At 39.6% G+C, this 23,591-nt stretch overlaps 1 protein-coding gene across 5 annotated transcripts in view; it reads left to right on the top strand.

Moving 5' to 3' along the window:
- RARS2 (arginyl-tRNA synthetase 2, mitochondrial) overlaps positions 1-23,591 on the top strand; it is an 81,896-nt gene that overhangs the window by 6,983 nt on the left and 51,322 nt on the right. For all 5 annotated transcript variants that reach the window (XM_055258047.2, XM_055258040.2, XM_063619158.1 and 2 more), the window contains exons 2-4: positions 13,073-13,146; positions 18,473-18,575; positions 19,923-20,006. In XM_055258047.2, the coding sequence (XP_055114022.1) occupies positions 13,073-13,146; positions 18,473-18,575; positions 19,923-20,006 (261 nt within the window). The remainder of the gene's footprint in view (positions 1-13,072; positions 13,147-18,472; positions 18,576-19,922; positions 20,007-23,591) is intronic.

Here is a 23,591-nt window from a genome sequence, read left to right as displayed (position 1 = left end):
TCCATATTCCAGTCTTGTTGATTTTTTTTCCCATATAGAATCACAAATTGCATTTAGTTTCTTGTAACTAGTACATTTTAAGTAGCTTTACGCTCTCCTTATTAACTTACATCTACATAGCTTGATAGAGGAGCTACCCTGCTAATGGTGAGCAGGAAGACCCACTTTCTTGACTCTGCTGATGAGTTTATTATCAAATTTCAGATGTGGCCTCGAGAAGCAATTAAACTAGTTGTCCAATTGTTGTCATTTAGTCCTGAGGTGCAGTATGTATGTTGGGAAGATATTCATCCACATTAAGGCATTAAGGTAAACAGCAGGACTGACTGAATTATCTACATTTGTACTGTTCTTTGCTTCCAGTCTATTCTCACAGACCCACCAGCATTCCATTCTGCTTAGAACCACAAGTTGTATAATAACCATACTACAGCAAAAAAAAACCAAAACAAAACAAAAAAAAAACTATCATCAGAGCAAACAGGCAACCTACAGAGTAGCATAGAATTTTCGCAATCTATCCAACAAAGGTCTAATATCCAGAACCTACAAGGAACTTAAACAAAACAACCCCATTAAAAAGTGGGCAAAGGACATGAACAGACACTTCTCAGAAGAAGACATTTATGCGGCCACAAACATTCGAAAAAAAGCTCAACATCACTGATCGTTAGAGAACTGTAAATCAAAACCACAATGAGATACCATCTCATGCCAGTCAGAATGGCAGTCATTAAAAAGTCAAACAACAGATGCTGGTGAGATTGTGGAGAAATAGGAACACTTTTACACTGTTGGTGGAAATGTAAATTAGTTCAGCCATTGTGGAAGATGGTATCATGGTTCCTCAAAGATCTAGTACCAGAAATACCATTTGGCCCAGCAATCCCATTGCTGGGTATATACCCAAAGGAATATAAATCATTCTGCTACAAAGATACATGCACATGAATGTTCACTGCAGCACTATTCACAGTAACAAAGACATGGAATCAACCCAAATGCCCATCAATGATAGACGGGATAAAGAAAATGTGGTTGGTACATATACACCATGGAATACTATGCAACCGTAAAAAGGAATGAGATCATGTCCTTTGCAGGCACATGAATGGAGCCAGAAACCATTATTCTCAGCAAACTAATGCAGGAACAGAAAACCAAACACTGCACATTGTCACTTGTAAGTGTGAGCTGAACAATGAGAACACATGACCATGGGGAGGGGAAGAGCACACACCAGGGTTTGTTGGGGGTGGGGTGGGAAGAGGGAGAGCTTTAGGAAAAATAGCTAATACATGTGGTGCTTAATACCTAGGCGATGGGTTGATAGGAGCAGCAAACCACCATGGCACACATTTATCTATGTCACCTGCACATCCTGCACAAGTATCCCGGAACTTAATTTTAAAAAAGAACCGTGCTAAATTTCTTTTATTATAGTCATAATTTGCCTTCCAAATTGGGATATTCTCTTCTAAGCCCCAAAGTTTTAATTCTTACTTTGTTTGCTTCTTGTTTGTGTCTTGAAACTAATGCAGACCTGTTCCTGAGGAAAATTTCTGCAAATGTGGGAGGGCTTCTGCACTGGTCTTGGTGGCAAACCTACAGTGCCTGACTTGGTAGTGTTGGAGAATCAGAAGTGAGGAACAACTGGGGTAACTGCCTTTTTAGACTCATGGCCTATAGATTATGTTAATGTGGATAAAAATACAGAGCTAATCTTCATAAGATGATGTTAATTTTGCCACCTGAATGTCTGGTTGCTAAAGATATGGATCCCTTTTTCATTAGCAAAATTAGGTTTTTATGCAGTTTTCACAGATTTTGATCCTGAACCTGGCAAGTTTAGCTCTTAGCTGAATTTAGTACCTGTCTAGAGCCAGACTGAGAATATTTTTTGACTTTGCGCTCAGTTATCTGAGTACTAGAGGTAGGAATCATATTTGCCATTGTATCAGAAAAATAAATGGTTGAGGACTGCTGACAAGCTAATTGATTGATGTGCTTTCCTAGTGAATGCTCTGGAGCCAAAGATTCTATTATATTAGAATCTCTGATATTAGGTTCCTAAATCTAAAGTTTAGAATTGTGCTTGGTACATTGTAAGCACTCAATACATATTAGCCATTCTTATATTACATATTAGAATCTCTGATCTTAGGTTCTCAAACAAAATCTGGCAGTTGTGAATTTTCACTTGATATTCCCTTAAGTGCTTCCTCTTAAAATAAATAAGTAAGCAAATAAATAAATAAATAAAAGGCCAGGTGCAGTGGCCAATGCCTGTAATTTCAGCGCTTTGGGAGGCTGAGGTGGGAGGATTGCTTGAGTCCAGTAGTTCGAGACCACCCTGGGCAATATATTGAGATACAGTGAGACTTCATCTCTAGAAAAATCTAAAAAATTTTTAAAAAGTGTTTTTTTTTTTTGAGACAGAGTTTCACTCTCAAATTCCTGACCTCAGGTAATCCACGTGCCTTAGCCTCCCAAAGCACTAGAATTACAGGTGTGAGCAACTACACCTGGCAAGAAGTGCTTCTTGTTTTCAACCACAGATTTGCTCCTCATTCAATGTGTTATTTAGTTTATTTCTGAAGGACTGTGCCTAATTTTGTGGATTTTATTTCTCTGTTAAGATTTTCAGGTTTACTGTCAGTCTTATTATTTGGTTCTCATTGTGTAACCTTTTTAGGATATTTTATTCTGTGAAACTTTTATTAGTTTGAGGCCTAAAGAAGATAGTTATCAGTAGACCTTCTTTTCGCTTGTGCTAGTCCTAGGTGAAGCCCAGTGCCAGGTGAAACGGCCCTAAGGGAGCAAAAGAAAATAAACCCTGAAGCTAAGCAAACCCATTAGTCACATTCTGATCCAAGAAAGCTCTAAATCCAATCTCAGAGACAGTTGAAGAAAGTCGTATTACTCCCAGAATAATTCTGAACCTATGAGAATGTAAGTGAACTTAAAACCATGCTCCAAGCCTGGCGCAGTGGCTCACGCCTGTAATCTCAACACTTTGGGAGGCAGAGACGGGTGGATCATGAGGTCAAGAGATCGAGACCATCCTGGCCAACATGGCAAAACCCTGTCTCTACTAAAAATACAAAAATTAGCTGGGCATAGTGGGTGCCTGTAATCCCAGGCTGAGCCTGTAGTTCCAGCTACTCGGGAGGCTGAGACAAGAGAATCACTTGAGCCCAGGAGGCAGAGTTTGCAGTGAGCAGAGATCTCACCGCTGCACTCCAGCCTGGCAACAGAGCGAGACTCTGTCTCAGAAAAAAAAAAAAAAAAAAAAAAAAAAAAACAATGCTCCATGCTCGGTGGCTCTCAATTTGTTTTCTTTTCTTTTCTCTCTCTCTCTTTTTTTTATGCTGCACCCATTTGAGAGAAAGAGAAACCTCTAATTAAAAACATTCACTACTTTGGACATTGTTAAAATGGGAGGCAACTGCTCTCTCCCTAAGCCATGGTTCTTAAGCACTAGCTGCAGACTTGAATCACCTCAGAAGCATTTAAAACTGCTTAACCCCAGGCCCTTTAGCCTGAGGTTGGGCATCGGTCTAGAAGTTATAAAAATTATCAGGTGATTCAGATGTTCATCCAAGCTTGATAACCACTACCCAACGGCTACCCAGAGGCAGAAAGGTGTAGTGCAGTGGTCTCTCTGCACATTAGATCTTCTGGGGAATGTTTTACATCCTTCTGCCCAGAGCCCACTTTGTACTAATTAAATCAAAATATTTGCACGTGGGAACCAGGTGGGTTTTCCTAAACATTTCCGGCAGTCATTCCCATATACGGCAAAGTATTGGAACTGCTGGTGAAGTGACTAAGAACACTGACCATGGAAGACTCGGGTTTAAATCCAGTTTCTCCTCTGATAGATTTTTAAGTTTTCTTCACCTTGTCTGTAAAATCTGGAAAATTCTTTAGCTACCGTATAGATGTGTCATTGGGATGCAAGATATTAATACGTATGGAGTGCTGAGAATTGTGTTTGGTATATTGTATGTATTCAGTATCAGTAAATGTTAGTCTTTTTTTCTTTTTTTTTTTTTTTGAGACAGAGTCTTGCTCTGTCTCCCAGGCTGGAGTGCAGTGGTGCGATCTCAGTTCACTACAACCTCTGCCTCCCAGGTTCAAGTGATTCTCCTGCCTCAGCCTCCTGAGTAGCTGGGACTACAGGCACCAGCCACCACGCCTGGCTAATTTTTTGTATTTTTAGTAGAGACAGGGTTTTGCCATGTTGGCCAGGCTGGTCTTGATCTCCTGACCTCAGGTGATCCGCCTGCCTCGGCCTCCCAAAGTGCTGGGATTACAGGCGTAAGCCACTGCGCCCAGCCAATATTAGTCATTATTATGTTATTTTAGAATATCTCAGGGTGGGGTATTTTGAATACCTCTCCCTCCCTCACCACCATCCTAGGCTTAGCACCATGTGAAGTTAGTAAACAGTACATGTCTGAGCCATACTGCTTAACATTCAACAGGAATTCCTTAAACGTACTTTTATAAAGTTGTGGTTTGGTAAGGGAAAAGTTCTGATTTTTGCAAAATAATGCCTGCTCATTTTAAATAATTAAGCAATACAAAAATGCAAAGAATTTTTTAAACTACCCCAAAAATCATCATCATTAACACTGACTTTTATTTTTAGGTATATTTCTATGCAGATATACAGGCAGAAAAAAGAAGGAAGGAAAACTGGATAAATATGCTTTTTACAAAATCCAGGCTGTATTGTAATGAGTTTTTATTTTCAGAGTGTTATTTTTAAGTTTTACAATGGAAAAATGTCCAACATATTGAAAAGTAAAATAATCTTATTATTCCTCATGTGCTCATTACTGAAATGCTGTTTTATTTTTATCATTTTTATTTTTAAATAGAGATGGGGGTCTCACTATGTTGCCCCAGGCTGGTCTCGAACTTCTGGCCTCAAGTGATCCTGCACCTGAACCTCCCAAAGTATTGGGATTACAGGCATGAGCCACCGCGCTTGGCCTGAAATGCTGTTTTAAATAAAAATGTTAAAAGTAGTTTTGTTTGAATTCAGTGAAAAACCAAAGTGCAGTTCAAAAAATTATTGATGTATTTCCTAAATAAGGTTTTTACAGTAAGAAAATAAATTGTGAAAAACATTACAATTTGTAGTGTTTTTACAAAAAGATCTTCATGTTTCAAATTTAGACAGCATCACCTTCTACCATAAGGGATGAAGACATTGGCACTCTCACAAATGATATAACTTTCTTCCACCTTTACCAGTTTGTGTTGAGTAACTTTCTCACTCAAAGTTTATAACATTTATAGTCTGTTTAGTAACCATATCTGCACAACTTGTCTCCTGTTCATTTTATGTTGAACCAGATAAGATGCTTACCACCAATCTTTTTCCTGATATATGGCTTAATTGGCTGTATTTAAGAAATTATGACTTCTCAGAAAAAGTAATCCTAGAAATATCAAAAGGAGGCTTAATCTTTAGAAAATTACCATGTTTAGAAATAAGGCTGGGTGCAGTGGCTCACACCTATAATCCCAGCACTTTGGGAGGCTGGGGCAGGATGATTGCTTGAACCCAGGAGTTTGAGACCAGCCTGGACAACGGGTGAGATATGCCGTCTCTACAAAAAAATACAAAAAATTAGCCAGGCATGGTGGTGTACACCTGTAGTCCCAGCTACTCAGGAGGCTGAGGTGGGAGGACTGATTGAGCCCAGGAGTTGGAGGCTGCAGTGAGCCATCATCATACCACTGCATTCCAGCCTGGGCAACAAAGTGAGACCCTGTCTCAGAAAACAACAACAAAAGTGTCAGAATCTTTCTTTTAGAAATAAAGGAATAACACTGTTTAGTTCTTACCTCACATTTTTTCTTCTGATATCATAGATGCAAATGCATAGGGCAATCCCAATGTAATTGTAAAATTTTCCAATCTTCCTGTGTTGCCAATTAATTCAAATTAAAAAACAACAACTGAGCAGGTGAAACACACTACTTTGCAACTTCTTTATTGAAGGAATCTGTTCCTATATAATATCACCGTTAAATTATCTGCTTTGACCAGATCATGATCTTTGTGATTTAATGTGACTACAAAGTAAAGTACATTTATTTCATTTCCCATGGAGTTTTCTTGATTGGGTGCTTTATTTTCCAAATTTAGCAACTTAACCAGCATGCATCTCAGTGTTGAATTTTCTGTATATTTTCTTGACATAATTTATCTTGATATGTAGATTCAGTTTGTCTTTTTTGAAATATGTTAATCATAGAAAAGAATATAGTTAATACTTATATGCTCCACACCCAGCTTCGAAAATAAAATATTACAAATACTTTAAAATTCCCGAGAGTACCCATCTCTGGCAAACTCTTACCTTACGCAATAGGTAATGTCTATCTTGAAATTTGTGTTTATTATACCTGTGAATGTCACTCATTACCTATGAATGTATCTCTAAATAGTATTATTTTACAAGTTATTAAATTTTATATAAATTATATCAAAGTGTAATTATCTTTGTGCAGCTGCAGCTTGGAATTTTTTGTTTGACTCAATTTTTAAAGAAGACTTATCCAGCTGGGCGCAGTGGCTCACACCTGTAATCCCAGCACTTTGGGAGGCCGAGGCAGGTGGATCACTTGAGGTCAGGAGTTCGAGACTAACCTGGCCAACAGGGTGAAGCCTCGTCTCTACTAAAAATACAAAAATTAGCTAGGCATGGTGGGTGCCTGTAATCCCAGGCTGAGGCAGGAGAATTCCTTGAACCCAGGAGGCAGAGGTTGCAGTGAGCGATCACACCATTGCACTCCAGCCTGGGTGACAAGAGCGAAACTCCATCTCAAAAACAAAAAAAAAAGATTTATCCACAATGATGCATGGAGGTGTAGTTCTTTGATTTTACTGCTGAATGATGTGCCATAGCAGTAGTGTACCACAATTTAGATTTGTTTCTTCATTTCGTGGAAGTTTTTCCCTTTATTGTTTATATTGTGCCCTATCTCCCATCACCTTGGTCACACCTCTGATTCCAGCTGCCACAATTGTAAATACAGGTTTACAACTATTTACACAGGTGTAAACAGTTTCGTGTGTGCTTCCATTCACTTATTGCTAATAGCACCTCATCCTCTCTGGAGCCTGCTGGTCCCAGCACATACATAGCTCCAGTGTGGTGGAATTATTTTGGATAGAGAATTCTGGTAAACACTACGTATGTATTTTAGGAGGTACCATGGAAATTAAGCCTCCATTGCTTATAGCAATGACTTTGATGGCATAATCTTGTATTAACTTTTCTTCCTTCCTTCTCTCTCATCACTTCTGCCCTCAGGAACCATCTCCCAAATAAACTACTTGCCTGCAAGTCTTTTTCTCAGGCCCTGCTTTTAGGGAAGCCAAGGGGTGTGTGTGTGTATGTGCGTGTGTGTGCACTTTCTATTTTGTAGGGTTCATCTCTGTGGCTTCTGATAAGTGAGATCAAGTTAGGAGCCCTGCCAAATAAGGCTGCTCCATTCTGCTTCAGAATCTGTAGTATCTTTTCTTGGAGATCTCTTTTGAAGTTTATGGCTTTGGATTTTGTCTCTCTATTCTTATGATTGGTTGCTAGGGAAGCAGTCTACCTTCCTTCCTTCCTGTCTGCATGTTTGTTTGCTAGTCGTCATTCTTTTTGTATTTTAGGGACACCAGTTTTCCTAAGGTTGGATTATCTTTCTTCAATTCTATTTATTTTTCTGATTACATTAATCTTTGTATTCTCTGATTAGTTCTTCTATGTCAGTTTTTTTTTTTCAATTATGACTATACTCTTATAATAGTATTGTTATGTATGTAATGTTGTAATGTTATGAATGTTATGTAATGTTTAAAAGTGTGTAGCATCTCCCCATACTCTTATAAAAATGGCCGTCTTAGCCATTTTTAAGTATACAGTATAATAATTCTTAATTATTAGTTTTATGGTAAAAAGTTTGATCATTAATTTTTAGACTCCTTATAAAATTCACTCGTGTTTTCGCATCTTGTCTTTTAGTTCTTGTTTATTTTATTCACATTCTCAGTAAGTTCCAAATCCTGAAGCATTTGTGAATAATGTTCTTCGTATTCATTGGGTTACATTTTTCTCCTGGGCAGAGTTCTTTGATCTGTTGTATGCTACATTTTTTCCAGCTGTCTATCTTCTGGTCTGTGCCTCCCTCCCTATTCTCTCTCCCTATTTTTGTTTATTTCAGTTTGATCACCTACTGGTGATGCCTGTTCTTTTTCCTCTTGCTCATGTTTGACAGCTCTGGCCCAGCTTTCCATTTGTTTGCACACTGTGGGATGACTTCTTCACTCCTCATGTCACATTTGTTTTTGGCTTACCTCACCTTTGTGGTTGCACAAAGGTAAACTCCTCCCCCTTTGCATTCCTCTTTTGTCTCTCTGTCTAGTATGTCATGGTGACCGGTACACATTATTCCTCAACTCTGACATGATATATTAAATTTTTGCAAACTAGCCCTGATATTTTTCTGTCTTCCTGTAAAAACTACTCTGATTCTTACTGCTCACACAACACCATATCAAGGTTTGCTTTCTGCAGTAGGAGAATGGATTGTGTTTTCATTGGAAAGGCCATCGGTGTGTTACCCTAGAATTTTTACTTTTGCTGGAAAGTGCTGGAATTCATTTCTGTCTTACTAATTGTTTCCCACAGCTTGGGCAGCATTTCCTAGTTGCAAGAGGGAAAAAATAATGGAATTTATTCAGTTTGTTTTTCTCCAGATTTGGGGTGTTAATGAGAATTGTTAATTCATCTCTGACTTCTGATACATGAGGACTGAGTTAGCCTTGCCAAACAGGGCTGTTCCATTCTCCTCCAGAAGCTATTGTATTTTTACTTGACTGTCACCTTTGAAGTTTATGACTTTGAGCTCTTTCTGTCTTGTGTATTTGCTGCTGGAGAACCAACCTACCTATGTGTTTACTTACTTTCCTTCCTTTTCTTTTTGATGTTGGTTGAAGATGGGAGATTATGTGAAGAAGCTTTCATTTCATTACTTTATCCCGGAAGTCTTCTTGATTGTTTTTTTTTTTTTTTAATTGTGAAAAAATACACATAACGTAAAATTTGCCATCTTAGCCATTTTTAAGTATACAGTTCAGTGGCATTAAGTACATTCACATTGTGCAACCATCACCACCATCTGTCTGTGGAACAGTTTTCATCTTGCACAACTAAAACTCTCTACCCATTAAACAGTAATTCCACATTCACCCCAACCCCCTTTTTCTTGTTTGTTTGTTTTAAAATTTACATTATGTAAGAATGTTTCTATACTGATATGGTTTGGCTCTGTGTCCCCACCCAAATCTCATGTTCAATTGTAATCCCCAGTGTTGGAAGTGGGGCCTGGTGAGAGGTGATTGGATCATGGGGATGGTTTCTAATGGTTTAGCACCATTCCCCTAGTGCTGCCTCGGTGATAGAATTCTCACAAGATCTGGTTGTTTAAAAGTGTGTAGCATCTCCCCATTCACCCTTTTCTTCCTGCTCCCACCGTGTAAGATGTGCAAGCCTGCTTCCCTTTTGCTTTCTGCCATGATTGAGTTTTCTGAGGCCTCCCCGTACATGCTTCCTGTACAGCCTGTGGAACCATGAGCCAAGTAAACTTCTTTTCTTCATGAATTAGCCAGCCTCAGTTATGTCTTTATAGCAGTACAAGAACAGACTAATTATACATGTATCCTCTGTGAAACTGCTATTGAAACTACTGTCTTGTTATTTATATCTTCATATGAGTAAGATAAACTAGTCTTAGAATTACTTTCAGGAAAACTTCATTCCTGCTATTTACTGTATATATATGTTTACTCTATATTACTAGGGGTAAAACATGCTGTGTAGATAGATTCCCTTTGTACCTTGACTGCCAAGAACGTAAGTACCTTGAGCTTAGGGTTTTCTGGTATAAATTTATACCTCCATTTCATTTTATGTGCTTAAGCCCCACTCAGAGCATTTTGGTAGCAAATGAAATATAGTAAGATAATACATGAGGCTGGGCATGTTGGCGCAATTCCTTGGAGTCCCAGCTACTTAGGAAGCTGAGGTGGGAGGACCGCTTGAGACCAGGAGGTCGAGGCTGCAGTGAGGTATGATTGTGAGCCACTGCACTCCAGCCTGGGTAACAGAGTGAGACCTTGTCTCTGGGGGAAAAAAAAAGAAGAAGAAGAAATTATTAAGTACCTTTTAGTTTAGCCAAAAGAATTCTCCAAATGAGAATTGCATATTGTTCATTTAAATGTCAGCATTTTATTGCTACCCAAGTTCACAACCTATTTGTCAGCTGAAATGCTTCAAAATTGACCTAATCACTAAGTTTTTTTCAGCTGAATTGTTATATTTAAGATAGACAGAAAATCTTAGTGATTATGGTTAAGTTTGGGAGATGTGTCCAAAATAAATTTTTTTAAATGTTTATTATATGACATATTTTTCTTAGTCATCACAAGAGCCCTAGTTTATTGTTTAACAGATTTATTATCCCCATATTTCAGCTGTGAAAACTATAGCTCATTCATGTAAAATTACTTTCTCAAGGTCTCTTAACTAATAAAAGTAGAACTGGAATTTGGATCTTTCTTTTTTTTTCTGAGAAATTACGATAGAACCTTTATTACTGATGTTTCTATTCTAGAAACATTTCGTACTATAAACATGAACTGTTTGAGCCTTTATCCTATAAATGCTTTGGAAATATTTACCTACTTCTGTAAATACGTCCCAAAGAAATGACTTTTTAGTAAGGAATACAGTAATTTACTTCCTAAAGTCTAGAAAATAAAAAATTTTGTACCCTGAGAGGAAACTTTAAAAAATCAATCTGTACCAAGCCAAAGTGGAAATGTACAAGCCTCTTAAAGAAAGTGATGTCTCCAGGTCTGCTAGTTTGGGCAAGTTTTTACAGTTAATATGTTTGTGAAATTCAACAAATAACTTCGGTTGACAACAGGAGAGTATATGTTATTATTAATCAAGAGACAGTGGTTTTAATTTTATTGCTCTCCTGAACAGTCACAAACACCCTTGAAGATGATTTCTTCTTAAACTCTTCTTACATTCTTACTTTTTCTGTTTCCCCCATCATTCCCTTCTCTTTTTCCCAACTCTACAGTCATGTATAGTCCTTTGTAGAGGCTACATGAGTATTGGAGAAGTGGGGGAAAAGTTGAAGACAGTTGTAAATTTATACTGGCTATGCTGTTATTTCACTATTTTGTTTTTATGCATTTCTCAATGAAAGGATATACATATATGTATTAGTCTGTTCTCACACTGCTAATAAAGACATGCCTGACACTGGGTAATTTATAAAGGAAAGAGATTTAATTGACTCACAGTTCAACATGGCTGGGGAGGCCTCAGGAAACTTATAATCATTGCAGAAGGGGAAGCAGACACATTCTTCACATGGCAGCAGCAAGGAGAACTGTCGAGCAAAGGGTAGGGGAAAGCCTCTTTTAAAACCATCAGATCTTGTGAGAACTAACTCACTGTCACGAGAACAGACTGGGGGAAACCACCCCATGATTCAATTATCTCCACCTGGTCCCTCCCATGACACGTGGGGATTATGGGAGCTATAATTCAAGATCAGATTTTGGGAAGAAATATAACCAAACCATATCAATATGGCATAGGGGTTGAGTATAGGTTCCGGTTTTAGATAGCCTGTGTTCACATCCTAGCTTTTCTTTCCACTTAGGCAAGTTAAGTAAATTCCCTGTACTTCAGTTTGATCATTTATAAATGAGGTTTGAAATAGTAGGAAAGTCTGGGATTGTTGCAAGGAAAAATTAAGGCACTTAAGACATGCCTGTCAGATAGGAATAATTCAGGACTGGTGCGGTGGCTCGCTCTTGTAATCCCAGCACTTTGGGGGGCGGAGGTGGGAGGTTTGCTTGAGGCCAGAAGTTAGAGGCCAGCTTGGTCAACATAGCAAGACTGTCTCTATAGGCATGGTGGTTTACGTCTGTAATCTCAACACTTTGGGAGGCTGAGGCGGGTGGATCATCTGAGGTCAGGAGTTTGAGACCAGCCTGGCCAAAATGTCAAAGCCCCGTCTCTACTAAAAATAGAAAAAATTAGCTGGGCTTGGTGGTGTGCGTCTGTAATCCCAGCTACTTGGGCGGCTGAGGCAGGAGAATCGCTTGAACCCGGGAGACGGAGGCCGCAGTGAGCCGAGATCACGTCACCGTACTCCAGCCTGGGTGACAGAGCGAGACTCCATCTCAAAAAAAATAAATCATTCAGTACATGGGAATGTCTCTTCCACCTAACTTTAAGTGTCCAATTAGGGTAATAGTTCACAACTTTGGCTATGTATTAACAGTCACACAAGGAGCTTTTAGAAAATACAAATCCAGCAAGGCAGAGTTCCTCACACCTATAATCCCAGTACTTTGGGGAGTTGATGTGGAAGGATCACATGAGGCCAGGAATTCAAGACCGGCCTGGGCAACATAGCGAGACTCTGTCTGTGCTACAAAATATATGTATATAACACATCCACCCCTACTATTCTAATGATTAAGCCTTTGATAGGGACGAGGATCAGATTTTCCCTATTATTTACTTGTTTATTTGTAAATGCCATGAGGTTTTTTTGGTCTGTTTTGTTCACCGCTGTATCCCCAATACCTGGAATAATGCCTGGCACATTAAGTAGCCACTCAATTTTTTTTAATGAAAAAAGTAAGGGAATTATCTGTGGATTCTCAGTGGTTTATCTCCTCTCCTGCCATACTTTTTTTTTTTTTAATTTACGAAGGTAAAATTCATTCTTTTTGCTGAACAGTTCTGTTAATTTATGGTCAAATCCTCCCCTTTTGGTTTTCCAGAGGGTCAAATAATTGAATCATACACTATATACCTTTTTGAATCTGGCTTCCTTCACTTGGAATGCATTTGGAGCTCATTCATGTTAAGTGTATTAATAGTTTCTTCTTACAAGTGGTATTCCATTGAATGGAACAAATACGTCAACAATCTTGCACTGTTTTGTTCTTTTTGATTTTTAGCTTTCCAGAGTGTTGAATCTTCCACCAGAAAACTTGATCCCATCAATATCTGCAGTTCCAATTTCCCAAAAAGAGTTAAGTATAATATACTTTTAACAATCTAAAATGTTGCTGACTTTGTTGATATACCAAAAAAGCAAAAAAGAATTGTTACTTTTCAATTTGTGGAATAGTCCTTGAAATTAACTGTAAGATATGATTCATTATATTCAGCCTATTACTCCTATTGACTTAATAAAATTAAAATCTGTATTTTAAATACTCTGATATGGCAGATTATGTATTCTTATATTCATTATTTTAGTTATGCTAGTAACTATAATTGTGGCAAAGTCTTTGGGAATGAGGTTCAAATTCAATTCTGTAACAATAAATAAAATAACTAAAATTGTGGTTAGAATCTCAGGGTTTTTGAAGGGATATTAAAGATTGTACAACCATCTGGTGCTTGAATACTGTTGTACCATATTTATCTACTAGGTTTTTAATGTTGTTTTTGTTTATTGAGTTTCCTTTTGAGTACTCCCAGTGATAGAAAACTGTTGGTTAGGACTAGACACAACCAATAGTTGCTTTCTCAGTTACAGAGAGGTATCTCTTTGTGAGTTTGGTCATCCTAAATGATTCTTGTTTACGATTTGGGTAGAAAACTTCAATACTTGGATAGATTATTGTCTGTCAATTAATAATGACAAGAAATTAGCTACATAGTAGTCATTTAAGTCCTAAGCTTTGAAAAGAAGTGAAGATATAATTACCAGTACCATTCTGTCCTTGTATTTTATTCACTTAACTTTGTCAGGATTTTGAGTAGAATGAATATTCTTCTCAGAATAGAACAAAGAAGTAAGTGGAAAAGAAAGAGAAAGGCTACATTTGGCCTTCTAGTAAAAGCACCTTTAAAATGGCCCACTGCAGCTTTTTATATTGACTTTCTGTAAGAGAGGCAAGAGGATCTCATGATTATATGTAAATAGATGTAACCTTCCAAACTAGCTGTCTATTTTGTAAAATCTATAAATGACATTCTGCATAATAAGGGAAATGTTACTGGTTTGTTGTTTGTTTTGAGACCAGGTCTCATTCTGTCGCCCAAGCTGGAGGGCAGTGGTGTGATCTCGGCTCACTGCTGCCTCAAACTTTTGTGCTCAAGTGATCCTCCCACCTCAGCCTCCAGAGTAGCTTGGACTACAGGCTCACGCCACTATGCCTGGCTGACGTTTTTGTATTTGTTGTAGAGATGGGGTTTAGTCATGTTGCCCAGGGTGGTCTTGAATTCCTGAGCTCAGGCAATCCACCTGCCTTGGTCTCCCAAAGTACTGGGATTACAAGTATGAACCACCACACCCAGCCTGTTTGTTTCCATTTTCATTTAATGTGTCAAAGGCCTTTAATAAGCTGAACCATCTTGGCCCGTCTTTTGAATAGGATTTCCTTTGCCTGCTTCCACTTTAAGAATCTGAGGTATTGACTTTATAGAAAATAAATATTGGGGCCGGGCGCGGTGGCTCACGCCTGTAATCCCAGCACTTTGGGAGGCCGAGGCAGGTGGATCATGAGGTCAGGAGATTGAGACCATCCTGGCTAACATGGTGAAACCCCGTCTCTACTAGAAATACAAAAAATTAGCCAGGCGTAGTGGCATGCGCCTGTAATCCCAGCTACTCGGGAGGCTGAGGCAGGAGAATCACTTGAACCGGGGAGGCGGAGGTTAGAGTGAGCCCAGATCTCGCCACTGCACTCCAGCCTGAGTGACAGAGCGAGACTCCGTCTCAAAAAAAGTAAATAAATAAATATTGGGGAGGGCCTCAAGATTTTTCTGGCCTATAAATCTGAAATTCTTCATATTAGGTTTACTTAAAACAAAGGGAACCTCTAGTGCTTTGCCATAATAAATTCAGGTTTCCTTTACAGTATGTAACTAAGCCTAACCGTTCTATATTTCTAACTTTATTCCAGAATGCTTGTAAGTGCCAGGAGAATTAAGAAATAGTATTTTTGTTAACATGGTTTAATTAATATAATGAATTAATTTACTCTGATCTAATTCTCTCTATTTTATTTTCTTTCTACTATCTGATGGTAGTAAACAGAATTAACAACTTTATTATAAGCCAATGGCTATCAAGTCTGTGGATTTCACACTAACGAATATCACAACTCCTCAGAAGTAATGGGAAAATAACTATTGCTTTTTGAACTTTTTTAAGTATAAGGAATGAATGTACAGGGACTAGTTTAATGAACCCTATGTGTGCCCATCACCCACCATCATCTGCATGGGACCAGTTTTTTGTTGTTGTTTGTTTTTTTGAGACGGAGTCTTGCTCTGTCACCCAGGCTGGAGTGCAGTGGCACAATCTCGGCTTACTGCAACCTCCGCCTCCTGGGTTCAAGCCATTCTCCTGCCTCAGCTTCCCCAGTAGCTGGGATTACAGGCACATACCACCATGCCCAGCTAATTTTTGTATTTTTAGTAGGGACGGAGTTTCACCATGTTGGTCAGGCTGATCTCAAACTCCTGACCTTGGGAGGCCAAGGCAGGAGGATTGCTTGAGCTCAGGAGTTCAAGACCGGCTTGGGCAACATGCGCCCGCCTCAGCCTCTCAAAGTGCTGGGATTATAGGCTTGAGCCACCATGCCCGGCCCAGTTTTGTTTCTTTTATACCCCGTCTACTCTCCTTGTCCACATTTTTTTTTTTTTTTTTTTGGAGACAGGATCTAGCTCTGTTGGTTGTTGAGGCTGGAGTGCAGTGGCAGAATCACGGCTTACTGCAGCCTTAAGCTCCCAGGCTCAAGCTATCCTCCCATCTCAGCCTGCCAATTAGCTGGGACCAGAAGCGTAGGCCACCATACTTGGCTAAGTTTTTAAATTTTCTGTAGAGATGGTGTCTCCCTACGTTGCCCAGGCTAGTCTTGAACTCCTCGGTTCAAGCAATTCTCCTACCTCAGCCTCCCACACTAGAATTATAGGTGTGAGCCACTGTGTTGGGCTCTCCTCATCCACAGTTGTTTATTTTGATACCTACTGCTTTTCATACTTAGATGTTTTGTCTTCTTAAAGGTTTTATTTTTAAATGTGTTTTTCTATTATAAAAGCAAAACAGATAATCTTCTTAAGGAAATTCAGTAAAATACAGAAGAATAAGAAAAGATAAAAGCCCCCAATAGTCTACTACAGTAAGACAACTGATTTTAGCAAGTTGATGTATTTTTTACTTTTTTCTTTGAATTTTTTTTAGTGTTTAAAAAGACATAGCTATAAAACTACATAGAAAAATGTAAGATATTTGAATCCTTTTCCTGACATAATTCTTTTTTTAAAGTGAATATCACTTTTAGCAATATTGTAACATTCCCTTGTTGCTAGACATTTAGATTGTTTTCATTTTTTAATATAAATTTTTTTTCTTAGAGATTGGGTCTTGCTATGTTGCCCAAGCTGGTCTTGAACTCCTGAGCTCAAGCAATCCTCCTGCCTTGACCTCCCAAAGTGCTGGAACTACAGGCATGGGCCACTGTACCTGGCCAAAGTGTAATACATAGTAGGCTGCTGGATGATGTATTAAGGCTCAGGAAAATTCTTAATGGTCATTGTGGACTAGGTTTTTAAATGTGATGTTAACCAGAAGTCACACAGGAATTTTTAGTTATTTCCCTGAGTTTCATAAGTGTTAATGAAGGAAATAATTTGTGCCTTCTCAAAAATAAGTCTTTTCATTCCAGTGACAGATGGGCTGGATAAATAATGTTTCAGCCCTCTTACTCTGCCCATCGAGTCTCATTCTCTAGTTCCATATTAAACACCAGAAGATAAATTAGTGTGAGTAGTTATATAGATGCTTATATGTTGATTAAAAAAAAATTTTTTTTGCACTTTGAGCTATTTCAGACCTACAGAAAAATTCATAGAGAATGATGTAATGAGTACTCTCATGGTCACTTTCTAAGTTGTCAAGTCCTTTTTCCAAATTTACTTCAAGTCTTATTTTGTAGGGAAAGGGAGAGCTTTTGATTTTTATTAAGCATTACAGATAATGTTAAAGTCACTGATATATATTTGTTTGACTTCATTCCCTACCCCGCTTCCCTAGAAAGAACTGATCTCATGATGCAAATGATTTGTTTTCATTAATCATGCTTTGTGTTTGTTTCTTTGTTTTTGTATTGTTTTTTCACCTACCCAATGAAAAGGATAAATGGCATTGCCCATCTCTTTAATGAACTACTGAGTGTTAAGAGTAATATTCTTCTTTTTCTCATGTTGAAACTCAAATTGCAACATTTAAAAAATATGTCATTTGGAGGTCAGTGGAGAGGTTTGAATTAGAAGCACACATTTGGAGTAGTAGAGGAAGCATTGTAGAAGAGGTAAAGAGACCTGGGCTTTTTTCTCAATCTGTTTTTATTTGCAGTAGGATTTTAAAGGAGACATTTAGCTTGCCAGACATCAGTTTTCATGTCTATAAAATAAGGTGGCTGCGCTACCTGTTTCACAGAGATACCACTTAAAGCTACAATTGGGTAATGGAAGAGGAAGAATTTTTTGAGACTGGGTCTTGCTCTGTCACCCAGGCTGGAGTGCAGTGGCATGATCTCAGCTCACTGCAACCTCTGCCTCCTGGGTTCAAACAATTGTCATGCCTCAGCCTCCCGAGTAGCTGGGCTTACAGGTGCACGCCACCACGACTAGCTAATTTTTGTATTTTTAGTAGAGATGGGGTTTCTCCATGTTGGCCAGGCTGGTCTCAAACTCCTGACCTTAAGTGATCCACTTGCCTCGGCCAACACCAAAGTGCTGGGATCTGCGCCCAGTCAGAAAAGGAAGAATTTTATAAGATGATAAGAAAAACATTCTAAATAAATACTAGGTTATTTCTCATTTTCTTGCTTTTAATTTTGTTTTTTATTTATTTTATTTTATTTTATTTACTTTTTTGAGACAGAGTTTCACTCTTGTCACCCAGGCTGGAGTGCAGTGGTGCAATCTTGACTCACTGCAATCTCCACCTCCAGGATTCAAGTGATTCCCCTGCCTCAGTCTCCCAAGCAGCTGGGATTGTAGGTACACACCACCATGCCTGGCTAATTTGTGTGTGTGTGTGTGTGTGTGTGTGTGTGTGTGTGTGTAGTTTTAGTAGAGATGGGGTTTTACCATGTGGCCAGGCTGGTCTAGAACTCCTGACCTCAGGTAATGCACCTGCCTTGGCCTCCCAAAGTGCTGGGATTACAGGCATGAGCCACCGCTCTCGGCCCCCTTGTTTTTAATTTTGAAAGTACACATAACACCTTCTTCTGGTAAAGGTATGTCTCAATGGAGAACTCATAGTGATTAATCTTTGTTACACAACTAATGCTTTTAAGGTAACAGTTCTATCTCTTTTCAATGTCTGTCTTTAGAGAAGTAGCTGATTTTCAGCTTTCTGTGGATTCTTTACTGGAAAAAGACAACGACCATTCAAGACCAGATATTCAAGTTCAAGCCAAGAGACTAGCAGAGAAGGTACGTTAGCACTATTATCTCTTTTTGACATTGTAATAGACTTGTTATTAAAAAAAAATACTTTGCAGGCTATCTCAGCCATAATAGTGAATTTAATAGTGTTTCTTTGTTCGAGGCATCTTGTGTAATATAATTTAAATTCATTTTAGCCATGTACTATAAGGTTATAATGATTTTTCAAATTAGTTATAAAGCATTCCTCTTGAGCTGACATTGTTCAATTTTTTGATTAACCACTTACAGGAAGACCGAAGTGTTAATTAAATTTAAAGATTGAAGCTGGATGGACTTTTGAATTTAGGAGAACAAGCTTGATAAATTAGAGCAGTGAGTTGCAATTTTTAAAATGAGTTTCTGAAAAGATGAACATTGAAATATGAGAAGAAATGATTAGATGTAAATAGAATCATGATTACAGAGAAGAGGTGGTTAGATGATTTAATAAGCCTCTTTCATTTCTAAGTTCTCTGATGGGTTTGATATCTAAAAGAGGAATTGAAAGGATTGTAAGGAATTACTAAACATAAATTGTTAGTGTAATTCCTTCAGAAATGGCAGATATGTTGGACAAGGTTATTAACATATGTCACAGAGTCAGTGTCTGGGAACTCAAAAGAATTGGAACAATGAAAGTCACTATCATAGAAAAAGATGCTTATTTAAAGGATGACTATGATAAAGGAGCATTGGTAGCTTAGTAAATATTTATTTGATCAGAAAATCACTCCCAGATATTTACCAGGAATAGAATTATTCAAAATACAATATTTAGTTCCTTTTCCCCATTTCTTGTAAGTTCTTAAAAATAAAGACTAGTTGCTCTTTAATGACAGCAGATATCTCTTCAAGTCCTATAGGTTTTTCATGAGATGGGTTCAAACATCTAATAGGTTAAAAAGTGAAGGCATATGCATAGAAGACAAACTATCTAAATTACATCTTATCTGTTGGTGCAGGTGCTTTAGCGTAGACCCTGACAGAATGTCATGTTCTGTGGCTCTCATGAAAGCTAGGTGAGATTAAAAGTGTTCATCATATGTTAGAGTAGGTAGAATATGGGTAGAGTGATTTTTCTTACTTGTTAAAAGGTGAATTTGAGGGGAGGGAAAGAGAATGAGGAAGAGAGAGACTGAATACAGAATAGCATGTTAGTTGGGAAAAAAAGAAAATGTGTTTACTTAAATAGAAGTATGGAACTAAAGAGATTGCCTGAGAACTAGGACCCGATATAGGGACCATGAAAGATGACTTACTTGTGTCTTTGTAAGCCAAAAATAGCATTAGAATTACATATCTCATTAGGCCTATTATATAACATACCTACTTTGTGTGATTTGTTCTTTTCAGCTAAGATGTGATACAGTGGTGAGTGAAATCAGTACTGGTCAAAGGACTGTAAATTTCAAAATAAACAGAGAGCTCTTAACAAAGGTAAGAATAAGTTAATATCCAGCCATTGTGCTTTCATTCTCTGCTTCAGCCACAGTGGTCTTCCTCCAGTTTAAATTCTTTATGCCTCCTGTAGCCTCAAAACCTTTGCACATACTGATCCATAACTTGGGGAGTGCCACCCCAAGTTAACACCTACTCATCCTTTAAATCTTGATATTTCTTTGGCAGTACCTTTCTGACCCCTTCATTTATATGCTGTCATAGCACTCTATAGTCATATACCACATAATGACATTTCATACACAACGTGTATAGATGATGGTCCCATAAGACTATACCATATTTTTACTGTACCTTTCTGTGTTTAGATATATTTAAGTATACAGACACTATTATGTTACAGTTGCATACAGTATTCAGTACAGTAACATGCTGTACAGGTTTGTGGCCTAGGAGCAATAGCCTGTAGCATACAGCCTAGGCGTGTAGTAGACTGTATTGAGAGGTAACAGCATGCTGGCAGTCCTCACAGCCCTCGCTCGCTCTCGGCGCCTTCTCTACCTGGGCTCCCACTGTGGCGGCACTTGAGGAGCCCTTCAGCCCACCGCTGCACTGTGGGAGCCCCTTTCTGGGCTGGCCGAGGCCGGAGCCCGCTCTCAGCTTGCAAGGAGGTGTGGAGGGAGAGGCGCGAGCGGGAACCGGGGCTGCGTGTGGAGCTTGCAGGCCAGCTAGAGAGTTCCGGGTGGGCGTGGGCTTGGCTGGCCCCGTACTCGGAGCAGCCGGCCGGCCCTGCCGGCCCCGGGCAATGAGGGGCTTAGCACCCGGGCCAGCGGCTGCAGAGGATGTACTGGGTCCCCCAGCAGTGCCAGCCCACTGGCGCTGCACTCAATTTCTTGCCGGGCCTTAGCTGCCTTCCCGTGGGGCAGGGGTCGGGACCTGCAGCCCGCCATGCCTGAGCCTCCCACCCCCTCCATGGGCTCCTGTGCGGCCCGAGCCTCCCTGATGAGCGCCGCCCCCTGCTCCACAGCGCCCAGTCCCATCGACCACCCAAGGGCTGAGGAGTGCAGGCCCACTGCGTGGGACTGGCAGGCAGCTCCATCTGCAGCCCTGGTGCGGGATCCACTGGGTGAAGCCAGCTGGGCTCCTGAGTCTGGTGGGGACGTGGAGAACCTTTATGTCTAGCTCAGGGATTGTAAATACACCAATCGCACTCTGTATCTAGCTCAAGGTTTGTAAACACACCAATCAGCACCCTGTGTCTAGCTCAGGGTTTGTGAATGCACCAGTTGACACTCTGTATCTAGCTGCTCTGGTGGGGCCTTGGAGAACCTTTGTGTGGACACTCTGTATCTAGTTAATCTGGTGGGGACGTGGAGAACCTTTGTGTCTAGCTCGGGGATTGTAAACGCACCAATCAGTGCCCTGTCAAAACAGACCACTCGTCTCTACCAATCAGCAGGATGTGGGTGGGGCCTGATAAGAGAATTAAAGCAGGCTGCCCTAGCCAGCAGTGGCAACCCGCTCGGGTCCCCTTCCACACTGTGGAAGCTTTGTTCTTTCGCTCTTTGCAATAAATCTTGCTACTGCTCACTCTTTGGGTCCACACTGCCTTTATGAGCTGTAACACTCACCACGAAGGTCTGCAGCTTCACACCTGAAGCCAGCGAGATCACGAGCCCACCGGGAGGAAGGAACAACTCCAGACGCACCGCCTTAAGAGCTGTAACACTCACCACGAAGGTCTGCAGCTTCACTCCTGAGCCAGCGACACCACGAACCCACCAGAAGGAAGAAACTCCGAACACATCCGAACATCAGAAAGAACGAACAACTCCAGACGCGCCACCTTAAGAGCTGTAATACTCACCGCGAGGGTCCGCGGCTTCATTCTTGAAGTCAGTGAGACCAAGAACCCACCAATTCCGGACACAATATCATCTAGGTTTGTATAAGCACTTGGGAGGCTGAGGCAGGAGGATCACTTGAGCCTGGGAGTTCTAGACCAGCCCTGGCAGCATATCTCTACAAAAAAATTTAAAAATTAGCCACACATGGTAGTTTGCGCCTGCAGTCCCAACTACTCTGGAGGCTGAGGTGGGAGGATCGCTTGAGCCTGGGAGTTTGAGTTGCAATGAGCTGTGGTTGTGCTATTGCACTCCAGCCTTGGTGACAGAGCGAGACCTTGTCTCACAATAAAAGTTTCAATGGCCATGAATTTTCAAGCTTTATTTCAATTAACAAACTAAATAATTTTTTCTGATTTAAGGATACCCATTAGTTCACTTATTAAAGATATTCCCAAATCCTTCTCAATTGACAATGAAGGGACAAGAGTCAGGGCTTTGAAGTCCAGCTACTCTTTCTCACATGGGAATTCTTCCATATTGCAGCCTTGAGGATCTGAATCTTAGTGGGAATTTTCATTAAAGGAGCAAGCAGACTGCTTACAGTTGCCTTCCTCAGTGTCACAGTAAAGCCAGATCCTAGAGCAGTGAGCACTCATGTTCAGAAAAGGACTATTGAATGTACCTTTGCTGTGTGTTACAATTTTAATGATAATTCTTCTTTACTGAAAACTTAATGTATTCTACATTTGGCTGTCAACCTAAAAGGAGGAAACTGAGGCAAAATTAATAGAAGTAGAGAGTTTACTTGGGCCAGGCTTGAGGATTGCAGCTGAGGAGTACAGATTCAAGTTGCCCTAAATATACCCTTTGATCGGCAGCAGTTACAAGTGGATTTTTAAAGGGAAAAAAGAGGGAGTTTGAGTTGTTAACCAGAATTTACATTAAAATAATGTAAGCTATTGATAGGCTGTATATTTTTCTTCGTGTCACAAATTCCAGTAACATGAAGATAATGTGTGAGGCAGCTAGTCGGGAACAAAATCACATAAACAATTGTCGCCACCCATAGGAGGAAGAGTTTGTGCATAACTGATGTCTGATACGCGTGTCTTTCTGGGCCTGCATACCTCACATAGCTGAGACTACTCTGAGCTATTTTTCTTTTCTCAAGCTTATAGCATCTGTTTTTCTCACGTATTGGATCTCTAGTTTTATAATTTTAACTGTTTTACAGTCCATTTTTTAATAAGTAGGATAATACTCTAAAATAATGATTAAAAGTAAATATATAAATCACTAACATAGTCATTTATAATGAAGTATTATGTACTGTACATAATTGTATGTGCTATAGTTTTATACAACTGGCAGTGCAGTAAGTTGGTTTACACCATAAGTTTTAGGTCTCAGATCATGGTCATTTGCATGGTTTTTTTTGATACGGAGTTTTGCTCTTGTTGCCCAGGCTAGAGTGCAATGGCATGATCTTTGCTTACCGTAACCTCCACCTCCCAGGTTCAAGCGATTCTCCTGCCTCTGCCTCCCCAGGTAGCTGGGATTACAGGCATGCGCCACTGTGCCCAGCTAATTTTGTATTTTTAGTAGAGATGGGGTTTCTCCATGTTGGTCAGGCTGGTCTTGAACTCCCAACCTCAGGTGATCCACCCACCTCACCCTCCCAAAGTGCTGGGATTACAGGCGTGAGCCACCACGTCCGGCCATCATTTGCATATTTAATGGATTTTTCAGATCACATCAAGAAAAAAAATTCGACTCT

Source organism: Symphalangus syndactylus, chromosome 2 (genome assembly GCF_028878055.3).
Source record: "Symphalangus syndactylus isolate Jambi chromosome 2, NHGRI_mSymSyn1-v2.1_pri, whole genome shotgun sequence".
In the NCBI taxonomy this organism is placed as follows: domain Eukaryota; kingdom Metazoa; phylum Chordata; class Mammalia; order Primates; family Hylobatidae; genus Symphalangus; species Symphalangus syndactylus.
Note: the sequence above shows the minus strand (reverse complement) of the source record. Positions and strands in the feature narration are given on the sequence as shown.